This window comes from Cynocephalus volans, chromosome 10, assembly GCF_027409185.1.
Source record: "Cynocephalus volans isolate mCynVol1 chromosome 10, mCynVol1.pri, whole genome shotgun sequence".
Lineage (NCBI taxonomy): Eukaryota > Metazoa > Chordata > Mammalia > Dermoptera > Cynocephalidae > Cynocephalus > Cynocephalus volans.
Window position 1 is genome coordinate 8,220,082 of NC_084469.1, and position 27,952 is coordinate 8,248,033.

Below are 27,952 nucleotides of genomic sequence, written 5' to 3' on the forward strand. Positions count from 1 at the left end.
GACGCTGAAAGGCAGGAGGCACTTGGGATCGTCCGCAGGACTGGGACTGCTACAGAGGCCGCCACGGAGCCCTCCGGAGCCACCGTTCCTCCTGCTGCTGCCGCCGCTGCCCGAATCGGAACCATCGGGCTGCAGCCGCCGGCAATGCCGCGAAGGAAGGTGAGAAACGGGAAAAGAGGGATGGCGGGTTTCTAAGGACAGTCGATTGAGGAACGTGACGCAGTTGGCCACGCCTCACAGTGGTTGGGTTCCCACGTCTCTCTCCCCCGAACCTAGCCCAGCCAACCTCTCTTCCGTCCATACCCGACAGAAAAATGTGGGCCCGACCCTGGCCTCGGCCTATGCTTGCAACTATTCCCGCCCTCTGCTTGCCTGGATCGGAAGCGTTCTTATTGCTAATTGGTTGCTGAAACGTCTAGAAGCATATTGATTGGCTGATGACGCCGCCGATTTGGGCCCAACGGTCACCTCCCCGCGTGCGGGGGCGGTGTCTGAGCACAGCCCCAGCGGTCTCCCACTGGCTGTAGAGAACGATCCCTCCTCTCTTGATTGGCCGGGCTTGGCAGTCTGTCCCATGGGGGCGCGGTTTAGCAGGGCCTCGATTGGGAGGCACGAATCCCCGCCCTTCCGGGTGGGAATGCTGATAGGTGCGGAGGCGGGGTTTTGGAGGTTGCCTTCCTTTCCAGGTAGGGGGCACAACAAAGCAGAGGACTGGGTGATGGAAAACCAGCGCCCACTCCCAAGGGATCTCACTCAGTCCCGGGGCGGCTAAACCCTAACCTTTCCTTATTCGCTTAGTTCGACAGCACCTAGAAAATGCAGTTCATAAAATAAAAAGCTTTCCAGAATTGGAAAGGATTTAATGAGATCACCTAGGAATACCCGCGTCCCTTCTTTTTAAAACTTAACAAACGGAGGCCTGGTGAGTGCCCCAAATCACTCATTTAAGACACGGCAGAGCCAGAACTACAGAACATATCTAATTCAGTTCAACAAATCTTTATTGACTACTTGCTCCGTACTGGTTGCTGGGGATTCAGAAATTAATTAGACTTGATCCCTGGCTTAAGGATATCACAGTCTGATGGGGAAAACAGACATAAAATAACTGTAGAAGGATCTAGTAAATTCCCTACTTGGAAGTATATACATAATGCTATAGGAGGGAAGGGAGGGAGCAGTTTAATCTGCCCTGAAGTAAGATGGGAAGTAGATTGGTGAAAGCCAGAGAGAAGAGCTGAGTTCTAGGGTTAAGCCAGGAAGGGATGGACAGAGGTCAGGAATTCAAATATCCGGGTAATTGGACTAGGTGACCTTTAAGAATCCCCCTTCATCCTAGCAATTTTCTGTCACTCTTTGTGGGGCCTCCCCTCATTTCTGGGCAGGTTACCCTTGAAATGTTTGGAAAGCTGGGTGGTATTCTTGCTCATTTCTGCAGAATCTTTCTCTTTTCAGAGGCTTTCCAAGTTAACTATTTACACTTTTTTTTTTTTTTTTTTTTGTCTTTTTCGTGACCGGCTGCACCGCGCTCAGCCAGTGAGCGCACCGGCCATCCTTATATAGGATCCGAACCCGCGGCGGGAGCACTACTGCGCTCCCAGCGCCGCACTCTCCCGAGTGCACCACGGGGTCGGCCCAACTATTTACACTTTTTAAAGTCTCCTAAAATGACCTAAGTTGGTAAGTAGTATTTGTGTTAAGGCTCACCAAATGCAGCAATATTATTGGAATAGGTCCACAGTCCCCTTTCTGCATTTCCCAGATACACAGACTTCTCAAAAATGTAAATTTTTCAGTAAGTTGTTTGGTGGCAAACCTGTTCTAAACTGTTCTGAGGCTACTTCTGGTTTTATGCATCTTATGTGTATGACTTTATATATTTTGCTGCAGAAATATTAATTTGTTTGATTATGGGGTGTTATTTGCAGGATATATGCAAAGTATTTTCTTAAAATCTAAAAACAATTATGAACAAACACAATTGGCCCTAAGAGTTTTGAATAAATGATCGGTACTTGTAGTTTGAAGCTTGGTATTGTTTTCAGCAAATATTCTTCCCTTTCTGGTTTAGTAAAGGGTATAGTGTTAATTCTTAAATGATAAAAGTTATCTTTATGGCTAATCAGTTCTCAGGAGGCTAATAATTGATATATAATTATTAATTAGAAGATGATTTTTAAAAAAAACCCTGTTTTGAGTACGCATGAGTCTTCATGTGCAAGCTGCCTTTTTCAGCACTTGTGGCATTCATGTAGAGAAACTTCAACGATAGATGACGGCATAAGAAAGAAGAATTTTTATCTTTTTCTGCTTAAGTTCTTTTGGGATCAGAGTTGTGGACCATGGTATTTTGAAATAGTGTATTTTTTTTAGATGTCATAGCTGTTCAAGGAGACTTTGAACAAAGGCTACTCTAAAGTTAAATGGGGCCTAGCGTCAGTGTTTTTCTCACTACCTTGGACTTTTTTTTTCATGGTGTGTCAGCAAGACCGTTTTGAGTTGGGTACTTTTATTTCCAGTTTGTGGTACTGATCTCCAAATGGACTTGGTTCAGAATTAGTGATAATACAGTAAGAATTAATTCTTTTTATTTATTTAACAAAGGTGCCTTATTTGTAGGTTGTTCCATTTAAATATCCTAAATAAAGGGAAGTTGGCTCTGGGCAGGCAGCGAAATGCTTGTGGAGTCCTTTCTTAGGTTTGAACTTGGTGTTTCCAGCCTCACAGTTTGTTTGATTTTCATTGTTAATACAAACCCACAGAGTAAATGCTTCTGTGCTAATGTCTGGATCTGTGGTATTACAGAGGAATGCAGGCAGTAGTTCAGATGGAACCGAAGATTCCGATTTTTCTACAGATCTCGAGCACACAGACAGTTCAGAGAGTGATGGTACATCCCGACGATCTGCCCGAGTCACCCGCTCATCAGCCAGGCTGAGCCAGAGTTCTCAAGGTAAAAGTCTTCATTCTTCCTGACCACTCCTCCCAGCTGACTGACTCGTCATCATATTATTGTGCTAGTTAGTGTGGAAACTGGTCCCTTGGCTTGGTGTAGATAACAGTATACAGATGACTTGTAAAATATAGAGCAAATTCAGAAGTATAATGTCTTTAAAAATGCCTCTGTTGGGGACGCTGTCCAATTTGCAGACCCAAAGGAACTATGGTTGGTATAATGGGTGTGAGACACATATATGTCTTGAGTCATTTGATTTTTTTTTTCCCCAAGAGTACAGTGTTCCCATTGGTAAAATGGGAATGCTATTTCTTCACTTTCTGTTGGAATGGTTTAGGCTCAGGAACTTAAAATAGTCTCTTGAACTTGTTATTGGAGGAATCCCAGTACTTCTTCTTCTTCTTTTTTTTTTTTTTTAAAGATGACCGGTAAGGGGATCTTAACCCTTGACCTGGTGTTGTCAGCACCACACTCAACCATTGAGCAAACCGGCCATCCCTATATAGAATCCGAACCCATGGCCTTGGTATTATCAGCACCACACTCTCCCGAGTGAGCCACGGGCTGGCCTGGAAGCCCAGAACTTCTAAAACCATGTTTACTTCTGTAATGTAGGCTGATACACAGTTAATAGATATAAGTAGTTGTACCCAAATATCAGTGTATAAATATCGATAATTTTGCTTTGGTAGTAAAGAATTGAGAATCTTGGGGTTGGAAGGTTGAAGGTTCTCCAGTGCATTTAGCCTTCGGGGCTTATATTTGAAGGGGTATACGTGACCGCTTCTGGTTCTACTCTGAGATTCCCTAGGGAGGAAAGAAGGTTGAAGTTAATACACAAAGCTAATGATCAATAGGTGATAATAGATTAAGGAGAAAAATTATAATATGTCTTGAGCACTTAAATAATGTTGATTTGGTTACTGCATATGATCATGTTGCAAAATGAGAGAAAAACATTAGTTTTTCAAGCAAGAAAGTGGGAATATGCTGTCTTCGTGATTGTTCCTAACTTTATTTTTGAATTTAATATTTTAGCTGAAGTATAGCTATCGTCTTTTGATTCCTCAACTTTCAAGTTTTTATTGCAATGGGACTGTTGATAAATGGCTACTATAATTCAGGTGCCATGCTGTGTGCTGGGATACCATGGTAGAAAAATCATAGTTCCCGCCCTTAAGGAGCTTACAGTTTTGTGCGAGATACAGATATGTAAATTGAAAATGGTAATACGCTGTGGTAAGGGCTGTGAGAGAGGTTTGCATAGAGTACTATGAAAGACCAGTGATGGGGCAGCCAACTTAAGGCAGGTCTCCCAGATTGAAGTTTTAGAGGATCTAGTAGGAATTCACAAGTTAAAAGATGGGAAAATGTTATTCTAGGCAGAGGGAACATTATATGTAAAGGAAGGGGCATAATGTTCTTAGTGTAATTGGCCATGCCCTGGACGGCTGAAAGTTGTACATATTCAAAACAGCTAGAAAATGCATGAGGTCTGGGTTGCTCTCTAGTTATTATACTCCATGACTACAGAGTTGCTCACCTGCTTGGGGACACCATTCACAATGTAGTCTATGTAAGGTGGACCTCTGCATAGCAAGATGTACACTGCCTTGGTGAACAGAGGCCCTTGGAGGTGTACAAACATAACTTTGCTTTGTGCTAACATTTCTCACCCAAAAGTTTGAGAAGTTCAGTTTTCTTCTTTGGAGAATCTGTAAGATTTACATATTATCTTAGGATTTTTTGTTTGTTTAAAATACATTTTAATTTCAGCTTTGAATTTCTTTTATTTCCTTGTGTCATCGGGTTAGAGATATAAACAGGCTGCTGAGTGCCTTAGAAAAGGTTTTGCTATCCAAAAGAACTTAAAAAGCTGTATTCTTGCCTTATCTTTATGAATCTATAATGATTTTGCTTAAGAGTATCAGAGAGAATATGGGCCGGCCTGTGGCTCACTCGGGAGAGTGTGGTGCTGATAACACCGAGGCTGCGGGTTCAGATTCCTATATAGGGATGGCCAGTTAGCTCACTTGGGAGAGTGTGGTGCTGATAACACCAAGGGTTAAGATCCCCTTACCGGTCATCTTAAAAAAAAAAAAAAAAAAAGTGTCAGAGAGAATAATCAAAAAGAAACAATAGGCCCCTATAGAAAGGAATTATTTGTATTATTTGGTGGGTTGGAATAAGGAAAGAAAGAAAGGATGCAGCTAATATTTATAAAGCACTTTCTGTGTACCAGGGATCGTGTTAAGTACTTTACATGCAAGATCTCACCTGTTCCTCACTACAAACTTATAAGGAATGTGCTACTAGTATTTTCCTTTTTCTAGGTCAGGAAACAGGTTTGGAGAGACTAACTTACCAAAGATGCCACAGCTAGTTGGTATGGTGGAGAGCAGTTGAATCAAGTTCAGTCTTGATTGCCGAACCTAAACTGTCAATGCTGTCCTATATTGCGTCTCTATACATGGGCTAGGCTCTTTTGCTTATATTTTATTTAATAAAATAGATATTTTAAGGAATTTGTTGGAATATGTGAAATATGAAGAGGAAGAGCATATACTACTAATAATAAATCATATGGATGGGAAGTAAACCAATTTCCTTCTTTTTCCTTTAATTATTTTATTATCTTTTAAAAATTGGGATCAGATTCCAGTCCTGTTCGAAATTTGCAGTCTTTTGGCACTGAGGAGCCTGCTTATTCTACCAGAAGAGTGACCCGTAGTCAGCAGCAGCCCACCCCAGTGACTCCAAAAAAATACCCCCTTCGACAGACTCGTTCTTCTGGCTCAGAAACTGAGCAAGTGGTTGATTTTTCAGATAGAGGTGAGTGAGTATGGTATAACTTGGACCAATTACAGAGGATCTTGTCAATTTCCTTTTAAGTGAGTCTTGGAGCCACTGCAGATAGATGCCTACTACTGAAAACAATTCAGCTAGGTGAATGCTGTTTGTCTTGCTGAGGACAGTTTGGTACTAGAGTATTCTTGACCTTAATGGGCAATGTTATTATTGAGACTGATTCACCAGCCCACATTAGAGGCCTTAGAGCAGAGATTATACACTAGTGAGCTAGGACTAGCCTGCCAACAGGGTCGATTGGTTTGCTCTCACAGTGTTTAAAATTTTTTTAATTTGTTGCCTGTATTTGAAAATACAGAGATTTCTTATAAAATCCTGGATTAATGGTTTAAACAGTGGAAAGATCTGGGAACATTGGCTGGCCATTCACTCATAGTAATAATTGGCTGGAGTTGAACAGTAGTTGGACAATGAGATGCTTTAGATGGACAATGAGATACCTTGCCTTGTAGGCATTTGATTTGCAACCCCTGAGTCTGGAATTTCAAGATCGGATTGTTAAACTACCAGCAAGCTAACTCAGGAGTCTAAGTGCATTCTCACACCAGATCTGTTCATTGTCATCCAGAAAGACAACTGTTTTCATTTATCTTGTATCCTGTGTATCTCCTGGAAGGAAAGTAAGATGGAAATGTTTTTTAAATTTATTTCCACCTGGTTTTGATTATCTATCATTAGGAGCTCAGGAGAAACACAGATAAGTAAATTGTATTAGGTAAACTCCAAATTTAATTTTAATCAGAATTTAAAGTTGCATAAGAGGAATGGTGTTAGTGTCTCTTCATTTTTCATTTGATTTAGCCTTATAGCAGATAAGTAGCTAAAAGTTACTGGTTAAATCATAGAAAGAGGATCTGGGAAGCTCCTAAACTCTTCTGAATAGTAAACCTCTAAATAAATGCACCGCATTCACAAGTTCTGCCAATTGCTTTTGCTTCAGAAACTAAAAATACAGCTGATCATGATGAGTCACCACCTCGAACTCCAACTGGAAATGCACCTTCTTCTGAGTCTGACATAGACATCTCCAGTCCCAACGTGTCTCACGATGAAAGCATTGCCAAAGACATGTCCTTGAAGGACTCGGGCAGCGACCTCTCTCATCGCCCCAAGCGCCGTCGCTTCCATGAAAGCTACAATTTCAATATGAAGTGTCCTACACCAGGCTGTAACTCTCTAGGTTAGTGATCCCCAGCTTCATGCCTACCTGTATTTTGTGGTCTGTCTCCCTCTGGAATTAGAATCATCAAGAAATGTTTTGTGTTCTGTTGTGATCTGCCTTCTTGGGCTCTTCAGTGGTCATGTGCTCAGAGTTACAATGAGTTGCCCACTTGAATAAAAGCATTTCTGCTTCTTGGCCTATTGTCCATAATAATAAATCTGGTTGCAAGGAAAGTAACTATGATAAAGCACTCAGTTTATTGAGAGCTTTTCCCGGGGAAAAATTCCCTCCCTTTCCCGGCAAAAACAAAGAAGACAACCAGTTATCTCCAAATATCTCATTGTATGGCACATAGTGCATACACAGGGAGTGCTGCGATGGTCGGATATTGCATGTGTGTGTGCACACATGGGTGTACGTGTACATGTGTGTGTGTGTGTGTGTGTGTGTGTGTCTGTATGTGTGTGTAGTTGGTTAGGGAAAGCCTACTCTGATAGATTGACATTTGAGCAGAGACCTGAAAGAAGTGGGAGAGTGAGGCATTTAAATATTTGAGGATAAGCATTATGGGAGAGGGAATAGCAAGTGCAAAGGCCCTGGGGGCAAGAGAATGCTTAACTAGTTTGAAGAATACTTAGAGGCCAGTATGCCTGAGGGAGAATGATCAGAATGGAGAGGAGATGAGGTCAGAGTGGGAGACCGGACGTGTGTTACTTATGCCCAGGACTTAGCCCCTTAGTGGGGTAGGCCATGGGGTAAATATAAGTATGTTGCATCACAGGAAAGTTTTCTTTGACTTTTGGCTTTAATATATTGGAAGCTGGAAAAGTATGTACCTGAGCTTTCAAAATTATTCTTGGTCCTGTTCTCCTTATTTTAGGCAAAACAATGTCATTAATAATTTTGCTATAAAATATTATGTGCTGTGAAAGATTAAAACCCAGCAGGAGGGCTTGAAGTGCTTAAGTAAAAGTTTTCCTTCACTTATAACCCCAGAACCATGCCCCAAATATAAAACTACTATTGATAGTTTTTTGGTGAATGCTTCTAGTAAGTTTTTATACACACATAAGTACATATATATGTACATTTTTTTTTTGTTATTCATGAAAGGGAAAATGCTATTCAAATGGTTGTTTATTCTGAATATTTTACATTATTAGCACTTAGAGGTTTTTTTTTTTTTTAAAAAGGATACAGAGAATTTGATTATATTGATAGATCATAAATTATTTAAATTGTCCCATATTAATTGACATTAGATTGTTTCTCTTTTTTAGCTGTGTTGAATAAGACTGTAATAGATGGCCTTACACATATGTATTTCAGTGTCTTTGTGCAAAATCTGAATGATAGATTCATAGCAGTGGAATTGCTAGGTCAATAGATCAGCTGTAACTTTTAAAACTTTTAATATAGATATATTAGATTGGTTTTAATTTATATATTATAAAATAAGACATGGCTTGAATAATTTACTCAGAAATTATGGATACACAGAATTTAAAAAACAAGGCTTGCTGTAGCAGTGGCACTACATTTTATTTTATTTTTATTTATTTATTTTTTTGGGTGGCTGGCTGGTATCGGGATCTGAACCCTTGACCTTGGTGATGACACTACATTTTATATACATGGTGTTTAATCACTGAGGGTAGTTTTTTGTGTCCCATGTAATTATATGGATCTCTAAAATTGCATTTTTTAATAATACAGTCCCGGAGAAATGGCAGCCTGAATGTCATAAAATAACACTCTCCCTGATACTTGGACTATTTCTGGCCTTTAAAGCTTGCGCTGTAAATCATGCTGTATAATTTTTTAAATCCCAATGTCTCCTTTACCCCAAATTAAATATCTTTTTTCCTATGAAAGAAAGGTGATGATTTTTGTTGGCTTGCAATTCAGCTTAGCTAACTTATCTTTCTATTTCATTAGCATTATCTTACCAGCCCTTTCAATCTTAGGTGTTTAATAAAGTCCTTGGTTGTAGAGATGTATAAAAAGGAAATAATGTTCAGTTCCCTGTGTGTTTTAAAAAAAACACATGAGGAATAGAAGAATGAAGAAATACCCCTTTAGATAAAACAAGCTTTCTGTGTTGTTATTCCTAATGTTTTCCTCTCTTACAAGGCCTTGTGCTGTCTGTTTAAAAGTTTGATTGTAGGGCCCACCTGTGGCTCACTTGGGAAAGTGTGTTGCTGATAACACCAAGGCCATGGGTTCAGATCCCTGTATAGGCATGGCCGGTTAGCTCTCTTGGGAGAATGTGGTGCTGACAACACCAAGTCGAGGGTTAAGATCCCCTTACCGGTCATGTTTAAAAAAAAAAAAAGTTTGATTATAGGAAAAGCCTAAATTTTTAAACAAAACCAGTCCTCCCTCCAAAAAAATGAGTCTATTTAATGAGGTTCAAAATTTTCAAAATACGTTTACTTATATGCTAGAAAAGGCCATTTTTCCTCCATTTTTCATAAGTTTCTTTAGATTATTCAAAGGATTTAAGTTAGATTGGATAGCATTGCATAGTAGAAAGAAAAGTTGTTTATAAATATAGCTTGATTAATTTATTATAGGAGAGTTAAATTTCACCAAAAGAAAGTGTTCTCGAGTGTAATTTTGTGCCTTATTATAAATGTACAGCTTTATGACCTTTTGGGATTTCAGAAATATATCATCAGAACAGAAGGAACTGTAATTTATATTGAACATACCTAAGTATGATCAAAAATTGCTAGATCTATCCTGTAGAAGACAAGAATTCATGGTGGGTGCACAGTATGGACCTAACAACACTTAACCTTAAATGGATTCAATCTGATTACACATATTTGATAGAAATGATATAGCAAAAAAACAGGCTTGTTGTAGAGAAAAATGTAACTTTCTAAGCTTGTCTTCTTTCTTGATATTAAGTTTTCCCTCCTTTGACAGGACATCTTACAGGAAAGCACGAGAGACATTTTTCCATCTCAGGATGCCCACTCTATCATAACCTATCAGCTGACGAATGCAAGGTAATCATATTCTCATTTATTCAGCATATACCTGTTGAGTTCTTACTGTTTGCCAGGCACTTTGCTAAACACTGGGGATACGGTGATGAACAAGATGGGCAGGGTTCTTGGTCCTACATTGTAGTGGGGGAAACACAATAAAAAGCAATTGTGCTTTTAAAAAAACTAGTTAAACAAATACTCGTAAAAAAGTTACAATATGTAATGAATGTTTCAAAAGAAATTAACAGGAGTAGAGTATTTGGAACATCAACCAGGCATTGGTCTTTTCCATTAAAAATTACCTCAAAGACTGTTTAGGGACCTTTTCCACTTAGGAGTAACTTGCATAAATATGTGATCTCAATATTTATGCATTAAGTTCTCTTCTTATAATTCTATGAAATCATTTTGCTTTTTAAAACTTTTTCTTAATTCTTTTCCTCTTTCTCTGTACATTTTTTCAAAATACTTTTCCTTTTGTTAACTATCAATTATGTCTACTCTTGGTCAATTCCTCTTTTGAATTCTTGAAAAATATGGCTCCTAAATAACCTTCAGGGATTTGGGATAATTTATTTAGGAGTGGAGCCTATGATCCTATTTTGTGTGGAACTAAAAAATTAATTATAGAGAAGGAAGAGTTGTAAATGTTATTAATTATAAATGCATTGCTCAGGTAGTTTTGAACAGGTTATCCAAGCTGGTTAGATCAAAGTATTGTTGTTGTTTTTGTTGTTACTACTTTGCTGATGAGCCCAGGATCAGAGCCAGCCAGTTGTATTCTGAGAAGAATTAAATTTTGTAGCTAACATTAATTGTCCTTGATTCAGGAATATGTTCTCTTATTTACAAGTAGACCACAGGGGTAAAACTTTCTTTGTGTGTTTAGTCTTTCAGTAAAGTAGTATACTTTCAATGCTTATATGGATTTTAAGGTTGATGATCTTACTCTTACTTTTCTTCATTCCAAACCTTTTTGTGAGCAAGGCAGTTTCTTGCTTTGTGAAAGAGTAAGTGGTAGGTCTTTCTGTTGTCTTCCCATTAGTCTGAGACCAGAGCAGAACAGGAATACCTCTGCTCACATCTGCATCAGAAGCTGACAAGGCATTAGGTACTTCTTTCTCTGAATATAACTGTGATCTCTCTTTTTTGAGAGTTGTCCTCTACCACTTTTCTTTAAATATAATGATCAGATACGATTGATGGTTTTACATAAAAATCTTCCTAAGGTATAATGTTTAAATTTTTTGGCTTATAGCAATACCTTACGCAATTTTATTTTAGGAAAATAAAACTTTGAGTTTGGGGAAGAAAATTCTGAAAAAAGGAAAACATTTCTATCCTGAATTTTTCTTTTGTTCCCTTTACAAGGGGAAGTAAGCTCAGCATAATTTATCTCTACTATTGGAACATGTTTTTGGAGGATCAGGAGAATTTCTGAAAGCTGATGTATTTTTATTGCATTTAGAATCCCAAATGAAAACATTGGACTGATTTCTCACATTTATTAAGAGCTCTAGAGTTTTAAAACTACCTGCATATACATAATTGCTCTTGAGTTTCCCAGGAAACCTTTGTGATCAGTTATATTATCAATTTTATTTAGTTATATATTTCTGTGGCTGCATGTGCGCTGTTACAGATATCTGAGGATTCAGTGAATAAGATGTAAGAGTGCATTAAAGGAGTTTCCATTTTTGTGGGGGGAGCAACATAAACCTATAAATTAATAGGTAAATAAGAATTTCATGTAGTGATAAGTACTGTGAGAAAAGATATGAAGAGTGACTGTAAAGATATAAAGATAAAGAGAGTGACTGTTTTGGGGGGGTGGTTATAGCACTGCTTTTCTTAGGGCAGTCAAGGAGGACGTCCCTGAGGAATTGGCATCTGGGGCATGGATAATGGCAAAGATACAGAATGTAGAGATTTAGGAGAAAAGATATCTGAGTAGAAGGAATAGCAAGTGCAAAGACCATGAGGTGGAGATAAACTGTTGAGGATGAGAGAATGAAAGTAGGCCAGTGTGGCTGCAACGTGATGGGGAATGAGGAAGCAGCATCCAGATCATGAAGGCTCATATAGGCCTTGGCACACAAGTATGTTTTCCCTCTGATGGCAATGGGAAGCATGTGGAGGGCTTGAGCAGAGGCATGATATGGTTTCCTAAACACCTTTTTTTCTAAGCGACACCTTGCTAGTATGTGGAGAATGGACTGTGGGGGCAAGAGTTGCCACGGGTTAGAGTGATTGGAAGAATGCTTAGAAAGAAAGTCCAGCAGTCCATTGATGGTGGCTTGGACTAGCATTGTGTCAGTGGAGATTCTAAGAATTGGTTGGATTCAGGTTATATTTTAGAGGGAGGCAACCTAGTAGACTTGCTGTTGGATTCCATGTGAGGCGTGAGATAAAAGGATGGCATTCAAGTTTTGTTTTTTTTTTTGTGACCGGTAAGGGGATCGTAACCCTTAGCTTGGTGTTGCCCGCACCGCGCTCAGCCATTGAGCGCACCGGCCATCCCTAAATAGGATCTGAACCTGCGGCCTCAGCGCTCCCAGCGCCGCTGCGCTCCCACCGCCACACTCTCCCGAGTGAGCCACGGGTTAGGCCCTCAAGTTTTTGACTTGATCAGCTCTTTAGATAGTGTTGTCATTTATTGATACTAGGGAGATTTGGAGAGGAGCAGAGTTGTGGGGGAATTCATTCTGTTTTGACCATTCCTGAGTTTTAGTGGTGAAGTTGAATAGGCAGTTGGAACTGGATCCTCAGTTCCCAGATAACTACGGAGAGCTGATATGATTTGTCTAAGGCCATGTAATTGCAGAGTTAAGATTTTCTGTAGACTTGAACCCAGGTTTTCTAACATATTCTTTGTATTTCCTCACTCTGTTCTTGTACTTCCTCACACCATTTCCCATCCATTGTAGAGTGAAAAGAGTTCAGGCTCGGAGTCATCAGACTTAAGGTTTACCACGATTTAGCTTGATCATTTCACTTCTCTGATCCTCAGTTAATGGCTGAGAAAGCAGAATCTGAAGCTTGCCTTATCTCTTGTAGAGATTGTGGTAATAAGTGTGAAGACCCTTTGAAAGTAAAAGTACACGTAAATTCAGGGGATTATTCTTGTATTCTTACACGTTGAGTAAACGTAGTCTTAGAAGCAGGTGGATTTATTGACGTTGTTGATGGTTGCAGGTGAGAGCACAGAGCCGGGATAAGCAGATAGAAGAAAGGATGCTGTCCCACAGGCAAGATGACAACAACAGGCATTCAACCAGGCACCAGGTATGGGCCTAGTTAAAGCTCTGGCCATTCACAGTCTTCCAGTCATAAACTAAGAATTGTTTGTTTTTCAAGTAGCAAATTTTTGTAAAACAAGCACTTCTATCTCATAAATGAAGGAATTGTGCCATTTATAATAATAGTAATAGTAAAAGTAAAAGATTACTCTGATTATTTGAAAGATTACACTTTGTTGCTCTGTATCCTTGTTTTTATCTTTTTTTTTTTAACCCATTATAGTTTGCCTTCAAACCCCTCCCCTCTCCTGGCACTTTTCTAGGGTCACCAGTGGCTTTTCCGTAGCATTTGATGCATGTTGACTATGTCGGTTTTTTTTCTACTTCTCTCTTCCCTTGCTTTCCAGGAAACATCCTGGCTCTGTCATAAACCTTCTTCTGCCTCTCTGAACATTCGTGCCGCATTGATTGCACTTAATTCCTTGTTCCTTCCTAAATGCCTTTGGTCTTTACTCTTGCTGTTTTCCTGCCTAGAACTCTATACCTGTACCAAGAAGAGATTGTATTTATCCTTCAAGGTCTTGTGAAGCTCTCAGCTATTGTAGCAATTCTTCCCAAATCCTCTCCCACCATTAATGATTTTTTTTCACATGTATTTCCATTGTAATGTTCTCAAAATGTTAGCCTTTGTCACATGTACATAGCTCACCATCTAGGTGTCTGTTTTTGCGGTTAGATTATAGGCGGGTAGAAGAGTGGAGGAAATATGGTGATGAGGAAGTTTGGCTTTGAGGCCAAGCAGATCTGGGTTTGAATACTGTGACTCTGTTACTCCAGCTGTGTTGTCTTGGGCAGGTCAGCTAATCTCCCTAAACTTTATTTCTTTTTTAATAAAAAAGGATGAATAATGCCTACCTGGCAGGGTAATCAGCTAAATTATGTATCTAAAGTACCTATCCCCAGTGCTTGGCAGGTAGAAAGCATTCCATCAGTGATAGCTATACTTTTCTTCATTGTCTGTCTTGGGTTCTGTTCTTATTCAGTTTTTCTATTTTTATTTATTTTTGTATCACTGTTGATCATGTCAGTTCCATTACTTGGAATGCACTAAGCATTCGTTAAATGCTTACTGAGTTGAAATGATCTTTATTTTATTCCCATTGCTTTTGTGGAGACTTCCATCCTTAATTTATGTTCATATTAAAATAAGTTTGCATTTCTGAGCCCATATTTAACTGGCAGTAAAGGTAGTGGTTTGGGTGATGAGGGAACCTAATTTGGAATTTTAAAATTGCCAAATAATTCACAGTGTGGCTGTAACATTTCCAGTGTTTTTTTTCTTCCTTTAAAAATTTTAAAAAATTTTTGGTACTTTCATTTTGAAGCTTAAATTCATGATGAGTTTTCTAGCTAGCTTCTCAGTTTTCTCCTTTTTTCTTTTAGGCACCAACGGAAAGACAGCTGCGATATAAGGAAAAGGTGGCTGAACTCAGGAAGAAAAGAAATTCTGGACTGAGCAAAGAACAGAAAGAGAAATATATAGTGAGTAAAAGTCAGACATTTAATTCTGTCTTTCAAATTTGTCATTTGTTATTCTCTACAAATGTGTATCAAGTGAATACTGAATACAGGCGACTCTTTTCTGGCACTTAGAGCTTACTATAATCCCACAAAACTGGGCAGTTGAGAGTGAAACAGGAGGAGGTCTTAGAAAAATGAAATACAATTAGAATTTAGATTTTTAAAAATTTGATCCTCTAATTGTTTGTAAACTTCACTATAATTTTAAAGGGTTAAATTTACCCCGTGGCATTGGAAATGTGTGTATAAGGAAAAATATTCAAGCTTAGAGGTAATCCACTTATTTTAATGGAAAAGTATAGTCTATAATAGATCTTTTTGTAGAATCTTACCGTTTTTTTTTCTAATTTCAAAAGTAATGCATATTTGTAATAGAGAATATAGAACAATTAAGAAAAGTATACAGAAGTGGAGCCGGCTCGTGGCTCACTCGGGAGAGTGTGGTGCTGATAACACCAAGGCCATGGGTTTGGATCCCATATAGGGATGGCTGGTTAGCTCATTGGGTGAGCATGGTGCTGACAACACCAAGTCAAGGGTTAAGATCCCCTTACCGGTCATCTTTTTTTAAAAAAGAAAGAAAAGTATACAGAAGAAAACATAAATCCTACTACCTAAAAATAGCCACAGCCAGCGTTTTGGAATATATCCTGGCTTTTTACATAATACCTTATTTATACTATATGTAGCACTTGGAATTCTGTCTTTTCACTCAAACATCTTGAACTGATATCTTCACTTCATTACAGGTTCTTCAAAAATTTTTTGCATAAAATTTAGTTTTTTAGGTAAAGATTTATTTTAGTATAAATGTATTAATACATGCTTACAACTGAAAATAACAAAAGTATGGAGAAGAAAAAGTTCAATAAAAATCGTCCTCCAAGATATAAGCCACTTTAACATTTGATGTGTATTCTTTCAGTCTTTTTCTGATGTGTGTTTTTATTTCTTTATAGAATTGGAATTTTTTTTATTTAGTTATTAGAATAGATTATTAAATGTGTGGTTTGTGACCATTTAGAAAGTCAGAGCATATTTTCACTAAGACAGAAATACTCCAAACTATGTATTTACTTTTTTTTTTTGCCGGCTGGTACAGAGATTGAATCCCAGACCATGGTGTTACCAGCACCACACTCTAACCAACTGAGCTAACCAGCCAGCTTTGTATTTACTTTTTTGGCAGTCATCACTGTCTTGAAAATAACTCTATGAGTAAATGGACATAGGTCAATGTGAGATGGATGATGGATTGTGGGGTGAATTTGTAGCTGAACATTTACACCTGACTATGTTGGGTTTGTGGAGGGAAGGCTCTGGTTAGTGGGCTGTAGGGTACCAGGTTGTATGTTTGCCCCTGTCTTGTTCAGTGTTTTTATCTGCACGCTGGGTGAAGATGTAATAATATAGTAATACTATTTATTGGGTGATTATGTGCTAGGCACAGTGGTTATGATGTTCGGTTAATGTTAATAACCCTATATAATGGATGGTGTTTAACCTGTCTTACATACAAGACAACTGAGGCTTAGAAAAGTAAATTGCCCAAAATTATACAGGTAGAAAGTGCATCTGAAGTAGGGCTGGCCCGTGGCTCACTCGGGAGAGCGTGGTACTGATAACACCAAGGCCACATGTTCGGATCCCATATAGGGATGGCCGGTTAGCTCACTGTGTGAGCGTGGTGCTGACACCACCAAGTCAAGGGCTAAGGTCCCCTTACCAGTCATCTTTTAAAAAAGAAAAAAATAAAGTGCATCCGAAGGAAAAGCTCCTGAATTTTTTTCATGTTATAAACATCGGCTTTTCAGTAATTTGGGATAGGTTATTATTATTATTTTTTTTAAATTTATTTATTTTTATTTTAAAATTTTATTTTGTCGATATACAATGTGGTTGATTATTGTGGCCCATTACCGAAACCTCCCTCCCTTGGGGTAGGTTATTTTGACCTAACTTCCTGATAAAAATGCTGGATAGGATTTTTCCAAGCTTTTTTCCTTCCACATTTATAAAACTAAAGGAAATGACTAATACTTACACTTAAATCTTAGGTGACAGAGCCCAAATTCAAAAAGATACATTATATGGCAGATGGACCTAAGTTAACCAGAAGAAATTTTTTTTTTTTTTGGTGGCTGGCAGGAACAGGTATCAACCCTGGAAGAAATTTTAATAGGGGTAAAGATACTTGTGAATGGTTTCTTCATTTGCTAATATATATGTGAGATCTACAATGTATTCCTGGGGTGAGCCATCCACTCCATTTAACCACCATTGTCTCTTATTCTCTGGGTGGGAGGTGGAGCCTAGAACAGAGTGGGAAGGCCTAGAAGCAAAGGTTTAAAAGAGAAGTTTTCCTTATGGAATTTATTTCCTGGGAAAGTATACTTGTAGTGGCTGTCATGGTAAGATTTGAAAGTTATTTAAAACTGGATTATTTTTATACTTTTAATTTTCTAAGGCTTTTCTTCTTTTATTCTTGCTTAATATTTAGTAGGACATTTTTTAAAAGAGTCCTGCCTGTTTTTCAGCTGTGCAGTTGGGCTGGATTTTTAGTGACAGCATTACGCCTTTGGTCAACAGTGTAATGGTGGCCACAGCAATTCAAATGAAAGAATTTACACAGGACTGCTTAGTTCACCTGCCTGTCCCTACTTACAGGTTTTCTTTTCAGTCTAAAATCTTAGATGCTAAGGCTTAGAGAATCTGTTTTTTGTTTGTGTGTTTTGTTTTTAAATTAGGGAGTGTCCACCAAGGTTCTTTGCAGATCTCAGGATTCTAGGAATGTGTAGTGCTTCTGGGTTTGTTGTAATTTATTCATTTGTATGGTCATGCACATTTTCAGATTAAAAAATTTAGGGATAGAGTATTGATCCTTGAGGTGCCCGTTTAGAGACAGAAGAATGAAACTCCCATTCTGAAAGCGTAGGAGCATTTCCTCTCCAGACTCACTAGGGTTGATAGTGGGTGTCTGCTGGAGTTAACTTAATAAATAGTATGTCTTGTGCTCAATCCCTAGCACCTAATATGTAGGTATTAAGTAAGTAGCTTATGGTTGTGGTTGGCATCGATTGAAATGAAATAGATTAAGTTCTTAGAAGCAGAGAATATCACACTCTGGTTATTTTCCTAGGAACACAGACAGACCTATGGGAACACTCGGGAACCTCTCTTGGAAAACCTGACAAGCGAGTATGACTTGGATCTTTTCCGAAGAGCACAAGCCCGAGCTTCAGAGGATTTGGTGAGTGTTAAAACCTCCAAGCTGAGGACCACTTGTGAAAGGCACTTTAGAAGTGCCAAGAAAAATGATTAGCAATTAGTCTGATGGGAATTAAATGTACCTTGCTGCTTGAGTCTCTTTCCCCTTTCCCCAGCTGGCCTTTTTGAGACTGCTTTTCCCATTCATATTTAAAACTAATCACCCCTCCTCCCATCCCCTTATTCTTAGAATTTTTCCCTCCTTTCCACCTCAACTCCTGGAAGTACCAGTTTGGCTTGAGGGGGTGAGGCTGGATAAAACAGTAGGTGCCCCTTTGTCTCAGTGGGGTGATTTGCAATTCTGAGAACCCCTAGACTGGGATATATGCATCTCTGTTTCCTTCATACCAACAGAAACACACTCTCTCTTTTTTTTTTTTGAAACTCTCCTTTTAATACAGTTAATCATAAAAGAATGAAGATAACAGTGAAGCTGAATAATGGAAAAGCTTGTTGTCAGATATTTTAGAATTAATCTTTGACACAGCTAGGTTTTATATATTAAGGTGGTTTCCTGTTTGGATTTTTATTTACAGTTCACACTTAGTTCTGATGCCATAGGCAGAATTTTTTTTAACAACTTTGCTTGAAGAAAATTCTGGTAATTACTCCTGATTTAGCAGATTAAATATATTCAAGGAGCCTTGGTTTGTAAACTTAATCTCATTTCTATGTACAACCCCCCTCCCCCCGCTGTTTTTCATTATATCGAATACTAGACTTGTTGAAAACTGGTAGGGGCTGGGTCTGATGGCTACCCTTGGCTGGGATAGGCTGCTACTGCTGCTGGTTTTCTCTGTCCTATTCTGGAATAGAGCATTTCCTAGGACAGTCTTTCACACCTTTTCACCTAGTTATGCATTACAAATTTGTAAGCATAACTTCTGTAGCCAATTCATAGCCACTGAAAGGAGATGAATATCTAAAAATATTTTCTAGAGTTTAAATTCCAGAATTAAATTGTCATCCAGATTTCAAAAATATTTTTTAAAGGGCCCACAATTTATTTTTAAAAGTGGTCATTATAGATATATGTCACAAAGATTCACGGAGCTTTATAAAAGCTTCTGCAGATGAGTGAGGCCATTCTAAATTATCTTTTCTGTTTCATTTTAGAATATTTTGTAAAGGTAGGGAGTTTGTATCTGTGGTGGATTCCCTTTATAATTCAGTTTGGTTTAGGCTGATAAAAATGAAGTTTTGTTGCCGAGGGCTCTTTCTGATAAGGCCCAAGCCACAGTGGTAGGGAGCAGAGAAACTACTTTCTGTTAAGACCTCTGCTCTGGGTGATACAGATAGTAAGTTTTCTGTAAACCTGCCTGATTTCCCATGCCCACATAGCTCTCTTTAGTGTTTCTCATGGGTAGAAGGCAAATCTGCCTGATTTTTTTCATAAGTTTAGTATGGTGGTATGCACATAAGCTTACTAACAGGCTTTTTAAAACAAAGATGGTAAATTCTCATCCTCTTTTGACTTGATTTCTTCTTGGCAATAGGAGAAGTTAAGGCTGCAAGGCCAAATCACAGAGGGGAGCAACATGATTAAGACAATTGCTTTTGGCCGCTATGAGCTCGATACTTGGTACCATTCTCCCTATCCTGAAGAATATGCACGGCTGGGACGTCTCTACATGTGTGAATTCTGTTTAAAATATATGAAGAGCCAAACAATACTCCGTCGGCACATGGTAAGTTGTCTTGGGTTCCTCTGCCTTGATCATGATGGTGATAAGCTATGTGGGTTTTGCCCTAGAGGTAATATCTGTCGAGGCAACTCTTAGTGGTCCACAGCAATGGGAAAAAGAAATAGGAAATTGAAAGCCACAGTTCAGGGTGAGAGTATACAGCCTGTGGCATGGCTGGTGCTGGGTGGTACCCAAAACAGCTGAAGGGCCTTAACTTCTCCCTGCCTTTTTTCTTGCTCCCTACTATTTTCCATTTCTTCCTTGGAATATGAATTAACTCTGTCGATAGTTTTTGTGTGTTCCAAACTAGATGAAAATACATAGACTTCATTAGACAGGGCAGGGACAGCATGGCTCAGTTTTGTATCCCTAGTAACTAGCTTGGGCAGTAGATGTCCAGTAAATGTGTGTTGAATGAAAACTTGTTTAAGGGAGATCAGCCTGTGACAGATTATTAAATTAATTAACAGAATGGGTCCTTTGGTGCCTCACCCTCAAGTTGTTTAGTGCTTTCTGGTTTCTGAACATTCTTCCTGTTAGAATAAAGACTTGAATCTGATTTTATTGTTGACAAATGTGTTTACTAGATTTTTTGCAGCTTTAAGTCATTTTTCTCTCCCTAGTTGTGGAATAAAAAACCTTATCTAAAAGGGAATTTCTGTCATGACGAGGGATGAGGAAAAGGATAGAGATTAGTCTTTCAGACAGAGAAATCTTTTCTCATTCCTAAGGCCTTTTCAGATGTCTCTTCTTCCTTTCCCTTTCATCTTTATTTTCCAGGATTTCTACATCTACAATCCAGGCCTCCTGTGTTTCTTTTATTATACTCTTCTCCCCAGTTTGTGATACTGCTTTTTTGTTTTCCTAACTGGAGCACATGGTCTATAGCTTTGTGGCCCAGAACTGCTACTTTGACTTAAGCTCTCCATTTTACTTGTCTGGGGATAGAAAAATGGAAGGAAGGTGATGTATGAGGACTGGTGGAGACACTAGGGCACAGGGAGTAAGGGTGGCAGGAAGACTGGACACTGGCACAGATGTTAGACCGTGGAGCTAAGTAAAACTGGTATTTCTATTGATTTGAACTACTTACCATTTGTACCTTATTCTTTTTGTTTTTGGTTATTTAATGACATTAACCAATGAGATAGCCAGAAGGGCAAAAATAGTAGAGAGAGAAAAAGAGTAGATAAATCTGAGGACCAAATAAGTATTCTAGCTATTTTAGGATCTACTCTATTTTATGAGAGTTATAAAAATCAAATTTCAGGAAATACAAACTTATTTTATTTTTATTTTTTGGTGGCTGGCTAGTACAGGGATCAAACCCCAGACCTTGGTGTTATCAGCACCATGTTCTAACCAACTGAGCTAACTGGCCAGCCGACTTCTTTTAATCCCTGTGTATTCTGATTCCCTTTACTTTAGGTGTAACCACTGGAACAGTCTTTCTTTGGCATGCCTTCTGTTTTTAAACAAATAATTGTTGTATTGGTTTGCTTATTGTTGAAAAGAGCCAGTATGAGTAAAGGGTGGAAAGAAGAACAAACTATCGGTGGAGCTTTCTTGAAGCAGTTCCAGTTGATAAATATTTGCATTTACATGTGACAAAATTGGAACATAATTCTTTGGTCGACAAAAAGAGTCACAATAAAACTGTTTAATAGAAAGTGTTCCATATACATATACTTTTTAAACAATATTTTGAAATGTATTTACGTAAAACCTTTCAAGAATTCACCTATAACAGCAGTTGCTGGCTGCGGTAAAACTGCTATATTAGCAATTGGGTGCAAGGAAAGGGTGATACTTTGTGCCCCCTTGTGGCCAAATGCTCCCCAGCTTCCTGCTGCTTGACCAGGCTGCCTTGACTTTTTTTTTAACCCACAGAAGGACTTTCTCTTATTTCGTTGTGTAACAGAGAGAATACATTCATGGGGAAGAAGTGGGGGGTGGGTGGTATGTGCAGATAGTGGTGAATGGTTTTTATCATTGTGGGTAGATTTTTTAATCTGAGAAAAAAACATAATAGTTAGGCGGCAAAGAGAAATTATTGGTAAAGGTAAGAGTGAAGTACTTAGCTCTAAGCTGCTGGAAATAAGCTGCTTAAGAATTTCCTGTTGGCGTGAGGCATTTTATAATAAGAAAGGGTGTTCTTCTTTATCTCGCTGATGATTTTAATCTCTAGGGCTAAAATAGTGCCAGAATATAATCCAGAAAACTTGTTCGGAACTGCTGTAAAAATGCCATAAATGTAATGACTTCAGAAGCCTTTGTTTGTTTTACTGAAAAAATTTCTGTTTTGCTGTGTTCTCAAGTATGTCCAACTGTCCCTCAGCTCAGTTAACTAAATTTGACCCATGATTTCTTTGAAGAGCAGCCTTGTTGGGAGGGCTTTGATTCCCTGATGTGAATTCCATTCTCTTGCAGGCCAAGTGTGTGTGGAAACACCCACCTGGTGATGAGATATATCGCAAAGGCTCAATCTCTGTGTTTGAAGTGGATGGCAAGAAAAACAAGGTAAAAAGTAGTGACTTAAGAAAGAGGGGTGGTAATGTTTGTTGTACAGGTTTCAGGATGTCTTCATCACACCCTGTAAAGGAGATATATCTCTCTTCTTGCCAAAACACACAATTTCTGTTTCATTAATAATGTGTGATCGTTAATTTTAGCCCTTTTTCTGATAAATTGAGGAATCACTGGCCCACACATGAACTTTGTTTCTCTGCTTCCAGATCTACTGCCAAAACCTGTGCCTGTTGGCCAAGCTTTTTCTGGACCACAAGACGTTATATTATGATGTGGAACCCTTCCTGTTCTATGTTATGACAGAAGCGGACAACACTGGCTGTCACCTGATTGGATATTTTTCTAAGGTCAGCAGGATCTGGAGATTAAGAAGCTAATGGCCACTGCAGGGTGAATGATGTTGGCATATGGGGGCTCAAATCCCTGACAGGAAGAGGCAGTACCTGAGGCAATGATAAAATATCTTCCCTTAAAAAGAGGGGGACATCATGTGTCAAAGATTATTTAATGATAACATGTAATTCTTTATTAAAAGCTTCTGATTTATTCATTTCTGGAGCTGCCTATCAGTTACTGGCCAGGTTCTCCCTCTTAACCCACAAGCTCATATCTTATAGTCAAGCCAACTCTCCTGGCTTTGCCTTCCCCTGTGTTATTAGCTTAAAACCAGGAATATATTTCTTTTAGTGGTTCTTTAGCTGGGCTCCTTCTAGCACAGTCCATCATGATAACACTGCTGTGCCTTTAAAGACCCAAGGCCAGATTTTTTTGCTCATGACTTTTTAGTATAACAACTTTATTGAAATAGAATTCAGATACCTACAGTTTACCCACTTAAAAGTATACAATTCAGTTGTTTTTAGTATGTTCACAGAATTGTACAACCACTGTGTAATCACCACAATTTTCATTATTCTGAAAAGAAAATCCTTAGATGTTAGTAACTATTCCCCATTTCCACTCAACCCCTTCCAGCCCTTCCGTTTTATAAATTTGCCTGTTCTGGACATTACATATAAATGGAATCATCCATATGTGATTTGATTATTTTTCGATCTCCTTCCAGAATAGGGACTTACTGTTTTGTTTCCTTCCCTTCTCTTTTAGTAGGCAGTCATCTTTTGAAAAATTGCTTTTAAAGAGGGCTGCTATAGACTGACTCAGCAATCTTAACCTTCTTGCCCTGCTCTGTGGCTATAACGAACCCAGAGTTGGCCCCCTTAAAATGAAATTAAAGGTATCAGAACTAGGGTAACCCTGGGTTTAATGGCTTTGGCCATCATAAAGGGTGTGGATGTAACAGCTATGAGTCTGACAGCCACTCCCTGGGACTGGTTAGCCAGATATTTTGCAAGCAGCCTTATTTCTATCTGTGGGAGCACTGAAATCTTTGGTTGCAAACCCTCATGACCTGCTCGTTTCTTTGCTCTTGATTTTAGGAAAAGAATTCATTCCTCAACTACAACGTATCCTGTATCCTTACGATGCCTCAGTACATGAGACAGGGCTATGGCAAGATGCTCATTGATTTCAGTAAGTGAAACTGCTAAGTTGTAAGCTCCATAAGGCAGGGATCATGTGAATATTATTTGTCCTTTTGTCCTCTGGTCTGCAATTCCTGGTATGTAGTGGAAATACACTGATAGTATATGAGTGAACAAGTGGGGAAAACCTAAACATTGTCAGACTGCCTGTGATACACTTTGAACTCTCAGTGAATACAGGACCCTGAGCTCGTACTTAATTAGTAGGAGATAGAGAGGATGATAAAGTAAGCTCTTTAGGATTATCCCGGTTTGAGACTTTTAAACAGAGCACATTCATGCATAAGGCTTAAAATCTGTTCCTTGATGTTGGGGATTTCACTTTTGTAAGGACTTGTCTAGAGGTAATCCATTTACCTGACAGAGGCTTTGAGAAATACACTCTGTCCTTATTAATTGTTGATTCTGTGTTTGTCTGCTCACTAAAATTTATTTGTAACTCCAAAATCAATCTTGGCAGTTTTGTGGTCATTCACAGACATGCTCAGAGCATCAAAAATTAGAAGAGTCACTGGATGCACACATTCCCTGCTGAGTTCAGCCCTGTTTCAGTTTTCATATTGTAAACAAGGGTCATTTTCATAGTCTGTTAGAACCATCTTTTTCATTTTTGTGCTTTTTGTTGGTGATTTACAGTGGCCTCTTCTCACATTGCTGAAGTGCTGGACAGTGTTCCTGAGCACAGGAAGACTGATGGACCTTACCGTGGTTAGTTAAGCTTTCTTCAGGCACGAGTTACAGAGCTGTTAGCCCTGAGTACAATGATAATGAATCAACAATGTATATTAAATAAGGTGTTTTTAAACAGCCACATGGTATTCCATGGAATGAATGGCTGAGCCTGAATTGATATGGCAAAGTGGACGGTACTTAAACCTTCTTCCAATGTTGGCACACTGTTCTTTGCTACTCAGATGAGATACAGTGTATTTGTTCCCTCACAGGTTATTTGCTTTCCAAAGTGGAAGAAAAAGTTGGTTCCCCAGAACGTCCACTCTCGGATCTGGGGCTCATAAGCTATCGTAGTTACTGGAAAGAAGTGCTTCTCCGTTACCTGCATAATTTCCAAGGCAAAGAAATTTCTATCAAAGGTTGGTTTTTGATTCTTTGGAATGGTTGTTACCCAAGATTTAACTCCACTGGATATTTTAACTTTTCCACTTGGCCCCTGTTCATGCTTTGTAACCTACGGAGATAATGCCTCATTCTGTGTTTCATCTGACTAAAAGGTCCACTTGGTATGGACTGTATGGAGACTCTCACTATAGGTGCTAAGGATTTCGGAGAATTTGGGCCCTGGGAATGGTCATGAATTGGTTTCTCAAATCTGGAGTTGCTAACGCTCATTCTTACAAAAGTCAAGAAGAAAACTTTTCTGCAAGTCTTTTGGCACATGCAGGAGCTCCTAAGAAAGACACCCTTGCATATTTATGCAGGGGTGGAAGAATTTAGTGGGGTCTATATTTGACATTGATTTCTAAGGAGCCATTCTTTATACTCTTGCTGTAATGTCCCTTTTCTGTAATTTGGCTGGTCAAATGAATTATTCATAAACTTTTCCTGAACAGATTGGGTTGAGTATTGAAGATTCCCACCATTTAGAGTGCATTTGGATTTCCCCTAAGGGAAAGGAGGCTGGGGTGGGGGGTGGGGGCACATCTGCACTTTGGTTAAGTCCTCAGTTGCTCTTCTATTTCAGAAATTAGCCAGGAGACGGCTGTGAATCCCGTGGACATTGTCAGCACTCTGCAAGCCCTTCAGATGCTCAAGTATTGGAAAGGAAAACACCTAGTTTTAAAGAGACAGGTAAGATTTTTATCAGCTGTTTGTCCATTGCTAATGTCCCTTGAGGCTTAGCAGAGCACAGTGGGGACCTTAACATTCAAAAGGCAACCTTCCCTTCTTAAAGGAGTTTGCCTACACGCACCTTTTACTGGGTCTTATTTATTTGGCTGACAGTAATGCCTGTGTTGCCTTTAGTACTAAGTTTATCTCCTACCTTATGCTTATCAGAAGCTTTTGGTAAGCCCTGTCTCAAATTTGGGTGACATGAGTTAAGCAGCTCCAGTTAAGCAGCTTTATGTTGTACAGCACTTCTATCATTTGATGATTTTCCTAAATTGGAGAAAATTGCCCATCTCTAGAGGGGAATCCTTGCAAACTTTGGGGCTTGTGGAAATGTTGTAAATTCCTTTAATACTGCCCACTTTTAATTTGTTTAGTTGACTCATATGTATAATAAAGATAGATGATTTTCAGTTTTCAATGAGGGCAAAGTAGGAAGAAATGGATTAGATAGGAAAGCAGCATGTAAATCAAAAGGTATGCTTTGGTGATTCCCTCTTTGCTAATAGTCATTTTGGAATCTAAATTTAAAGATTCCCAATGTGAATGTGTATAATAACTTTTCTCATTGTTCTCCCTCCCAGGACCTGATTGATGAGTGGATAGCCAAAGAGGCCAAAAGGTCCAACTCCAATAAAACCATGGATCCAAGCTGCTTAAAATGGACCCCTCCCAAGGGCACTTAAAGTGACCTGTCATTCTGAGCCAGCGAACCCCAGCAGTAGGAATCCGTACCCTAGGGATCTGTCTGTCATGTCTGTTGCTCTTGTGATTGGCAAGTACAGTATCCTTTGGGAAGGCCATCCCCCTCAGGACTGTCCTGGCTCCGACCTTCGTGTACACTGCAGACGCTGGTTCTGAGGAACTGTTGTTTCGGCCTCAGTGAGGTTGCCTGGATGAGATCTGTATTAAACTTGAGTGCAGATCCCTCATAGCACTGACCCAAGGAGTTCTGTTATGGTACTGTACCTGTCCAGTCACTGGTTCTTTCCTCATGTTCTCTAGCCCAATGAGGTTGTGTTGTGTCTTCTAAACTTTGTACTAGTGCTTCTTGCCACTTGGTCACCAGACCTGCAGATATGGTTGCCACCACCAGACCTTTTCAGTTTCTCCTTACATGTGTGTTTTGTGGAGGGACAGGGAAGAGGTAGCACTTGTGAGTGTTTGTGTACTGGGAGGGGTCCATTCACTTTGGATTTCATTTTGCTGTAAATTTTTTTCCTCCATTTTTATTGAAAGACTTGTTTTTGATCAGTGTCAGGCTGACTAGAGCCAAATACTTTTGAAGAGTTTCCCAGGGATTAGTCTTAGCAGCAGCACATAATCCATTTGAATGAGATGGAGAGAAGAATTCAGAGGTGGTGATTCTATATTTTCATTTGAGTTCATCTGTAGGCATTGAGCAGTGTCTTGGTGGAAGGAAATGGATATTTCTCTGCTCACCAGAAGGTGCACAATAGCAAATGTTTTCTTCTCTCTTTACTCCTTGCCCCTTTTTACGTTTGCAGGTGCCAAAATAGTTTCCAGTTTTCCCTTTCATGCCACACGTTAACTGGTTAATTATACTGCAAAAACCTTTTCACCTGTACCAGTCTAATATAGTACACCTATGCTTCCCTGTAAGTTGCACTGATTTTGTCCAAACATCCTGGGAGAAGCTGAAAATGATTGAAAGTGACTTTGACATTTCAGCCCATGACTCAGCATAGCAGAACGGCCACCCCTGCCTGGGTTTGCTTCTGTTTTCAACAGTGCCTCACCCTCCCTCTAGGACTAAAGTGCTTCTGCCCCTCCAAGAATTCCTCCTCCATATCCTTTTTGGGATTTGCCACCATCCTTCTCTTCTCTGGTCTCTATTTTTGGTGTTGTTCAAGTGAAGGAAGAGATGTTCCCTCTAATTTCTCTCTAGCCCATTATAACCTGCTATCTTGGGGCAGCTTTTGATGTATAACATGTCACCCTTCCCAACTTGGTCTCCTACAACACTGCTTTCTTCATGTGGAGCCCTTACCACACCCCAACTCTGGTCATTTGTGCCTTTTTCTTGTCATTTCTGTACACTACTTATATTCACTGTGGGTTGGGGGGAGCTCATTTTAAGCATGTTCAATTGCAGCTCCCCTCCAGTTTCAGTGTCACTGTTAAATGTTATCCAAAAGCAACTTCACTGTGGATTTTCTTAAGGGGTAAAGGCCTTTTACAGAAGCTAAACCCTTCCCCACATGTGGTAGAATGTGCTCTTCTATATCTACTCAATAAAGCATGTTCTCTGCTCAA

At 39.2% G+C, this 27,952-nt stretch overlaps 1 protein-coding gene across 2 annotated transcripts; it reads left to right on the forward strand.

Moving 5' to 3' along the window:
- KAT7 (lysine acetyltransferase 7) lies at positions 1 to 27,952 on the forward strand. Of its 2 annotated transcripts, XM_063110240.1 has the most exons (15): positions 1 to 159; positions 2,806 to 2,953; positions 5,612 to 5,788; positions 6,765 to 7,004; positions 9,921 to 10,003; positions 13,181 to 13,270; positions 14,668 to 14,766; positions 17,945 to 18,055; positions 19,569 to 19,760; positions 22,188 to 22,277; positions 22,493 to 22,633; positions 23,726 to 23,819; positions 24,775 to 24,921; positions 25,530 to 25,636; positions 26,260 to 27,952. In XM_063110240.1, the coding sequence occupies exons 1-15, from the start codon at positions 145 to 147 to the stop codon at positions 26,359 to 26,361; spliced, it is 1,836 nt and encodes a 611-aa protein (XP_062966310.1). In that variant the 5' UTR covers positions 1 to 144; the 3' UTR covers positions 26,362 to 27,952. The 2 variants fall into 2 exon arrangements, with proteins under 2 accessions (XP_062966310.1, XP_062966311.1); XM_063110241.1 differs by lacking the exon at positions 13,181 to 13,270.

Excerpts from the sequence above, each read along its gene's own strand:
- KAT7 (XM_063110240.1), top strand. Across the intron at positions 22,278-22,492 it reads TGGATGGCAAGAAAAACAAG|ATCTACTGCCAAAACCTGTG; the intron begins GTAAAAAGTAGT and ends CTCTGCTTCCAG. Across the intron at positions 23,820-24,774 it reads CAAGATGCTCATTGATTTCA|GTTATTTGCTTTCCAAAGTG; the intron begins GTAAGTGAAACT and ends GTTCCCTCACAG.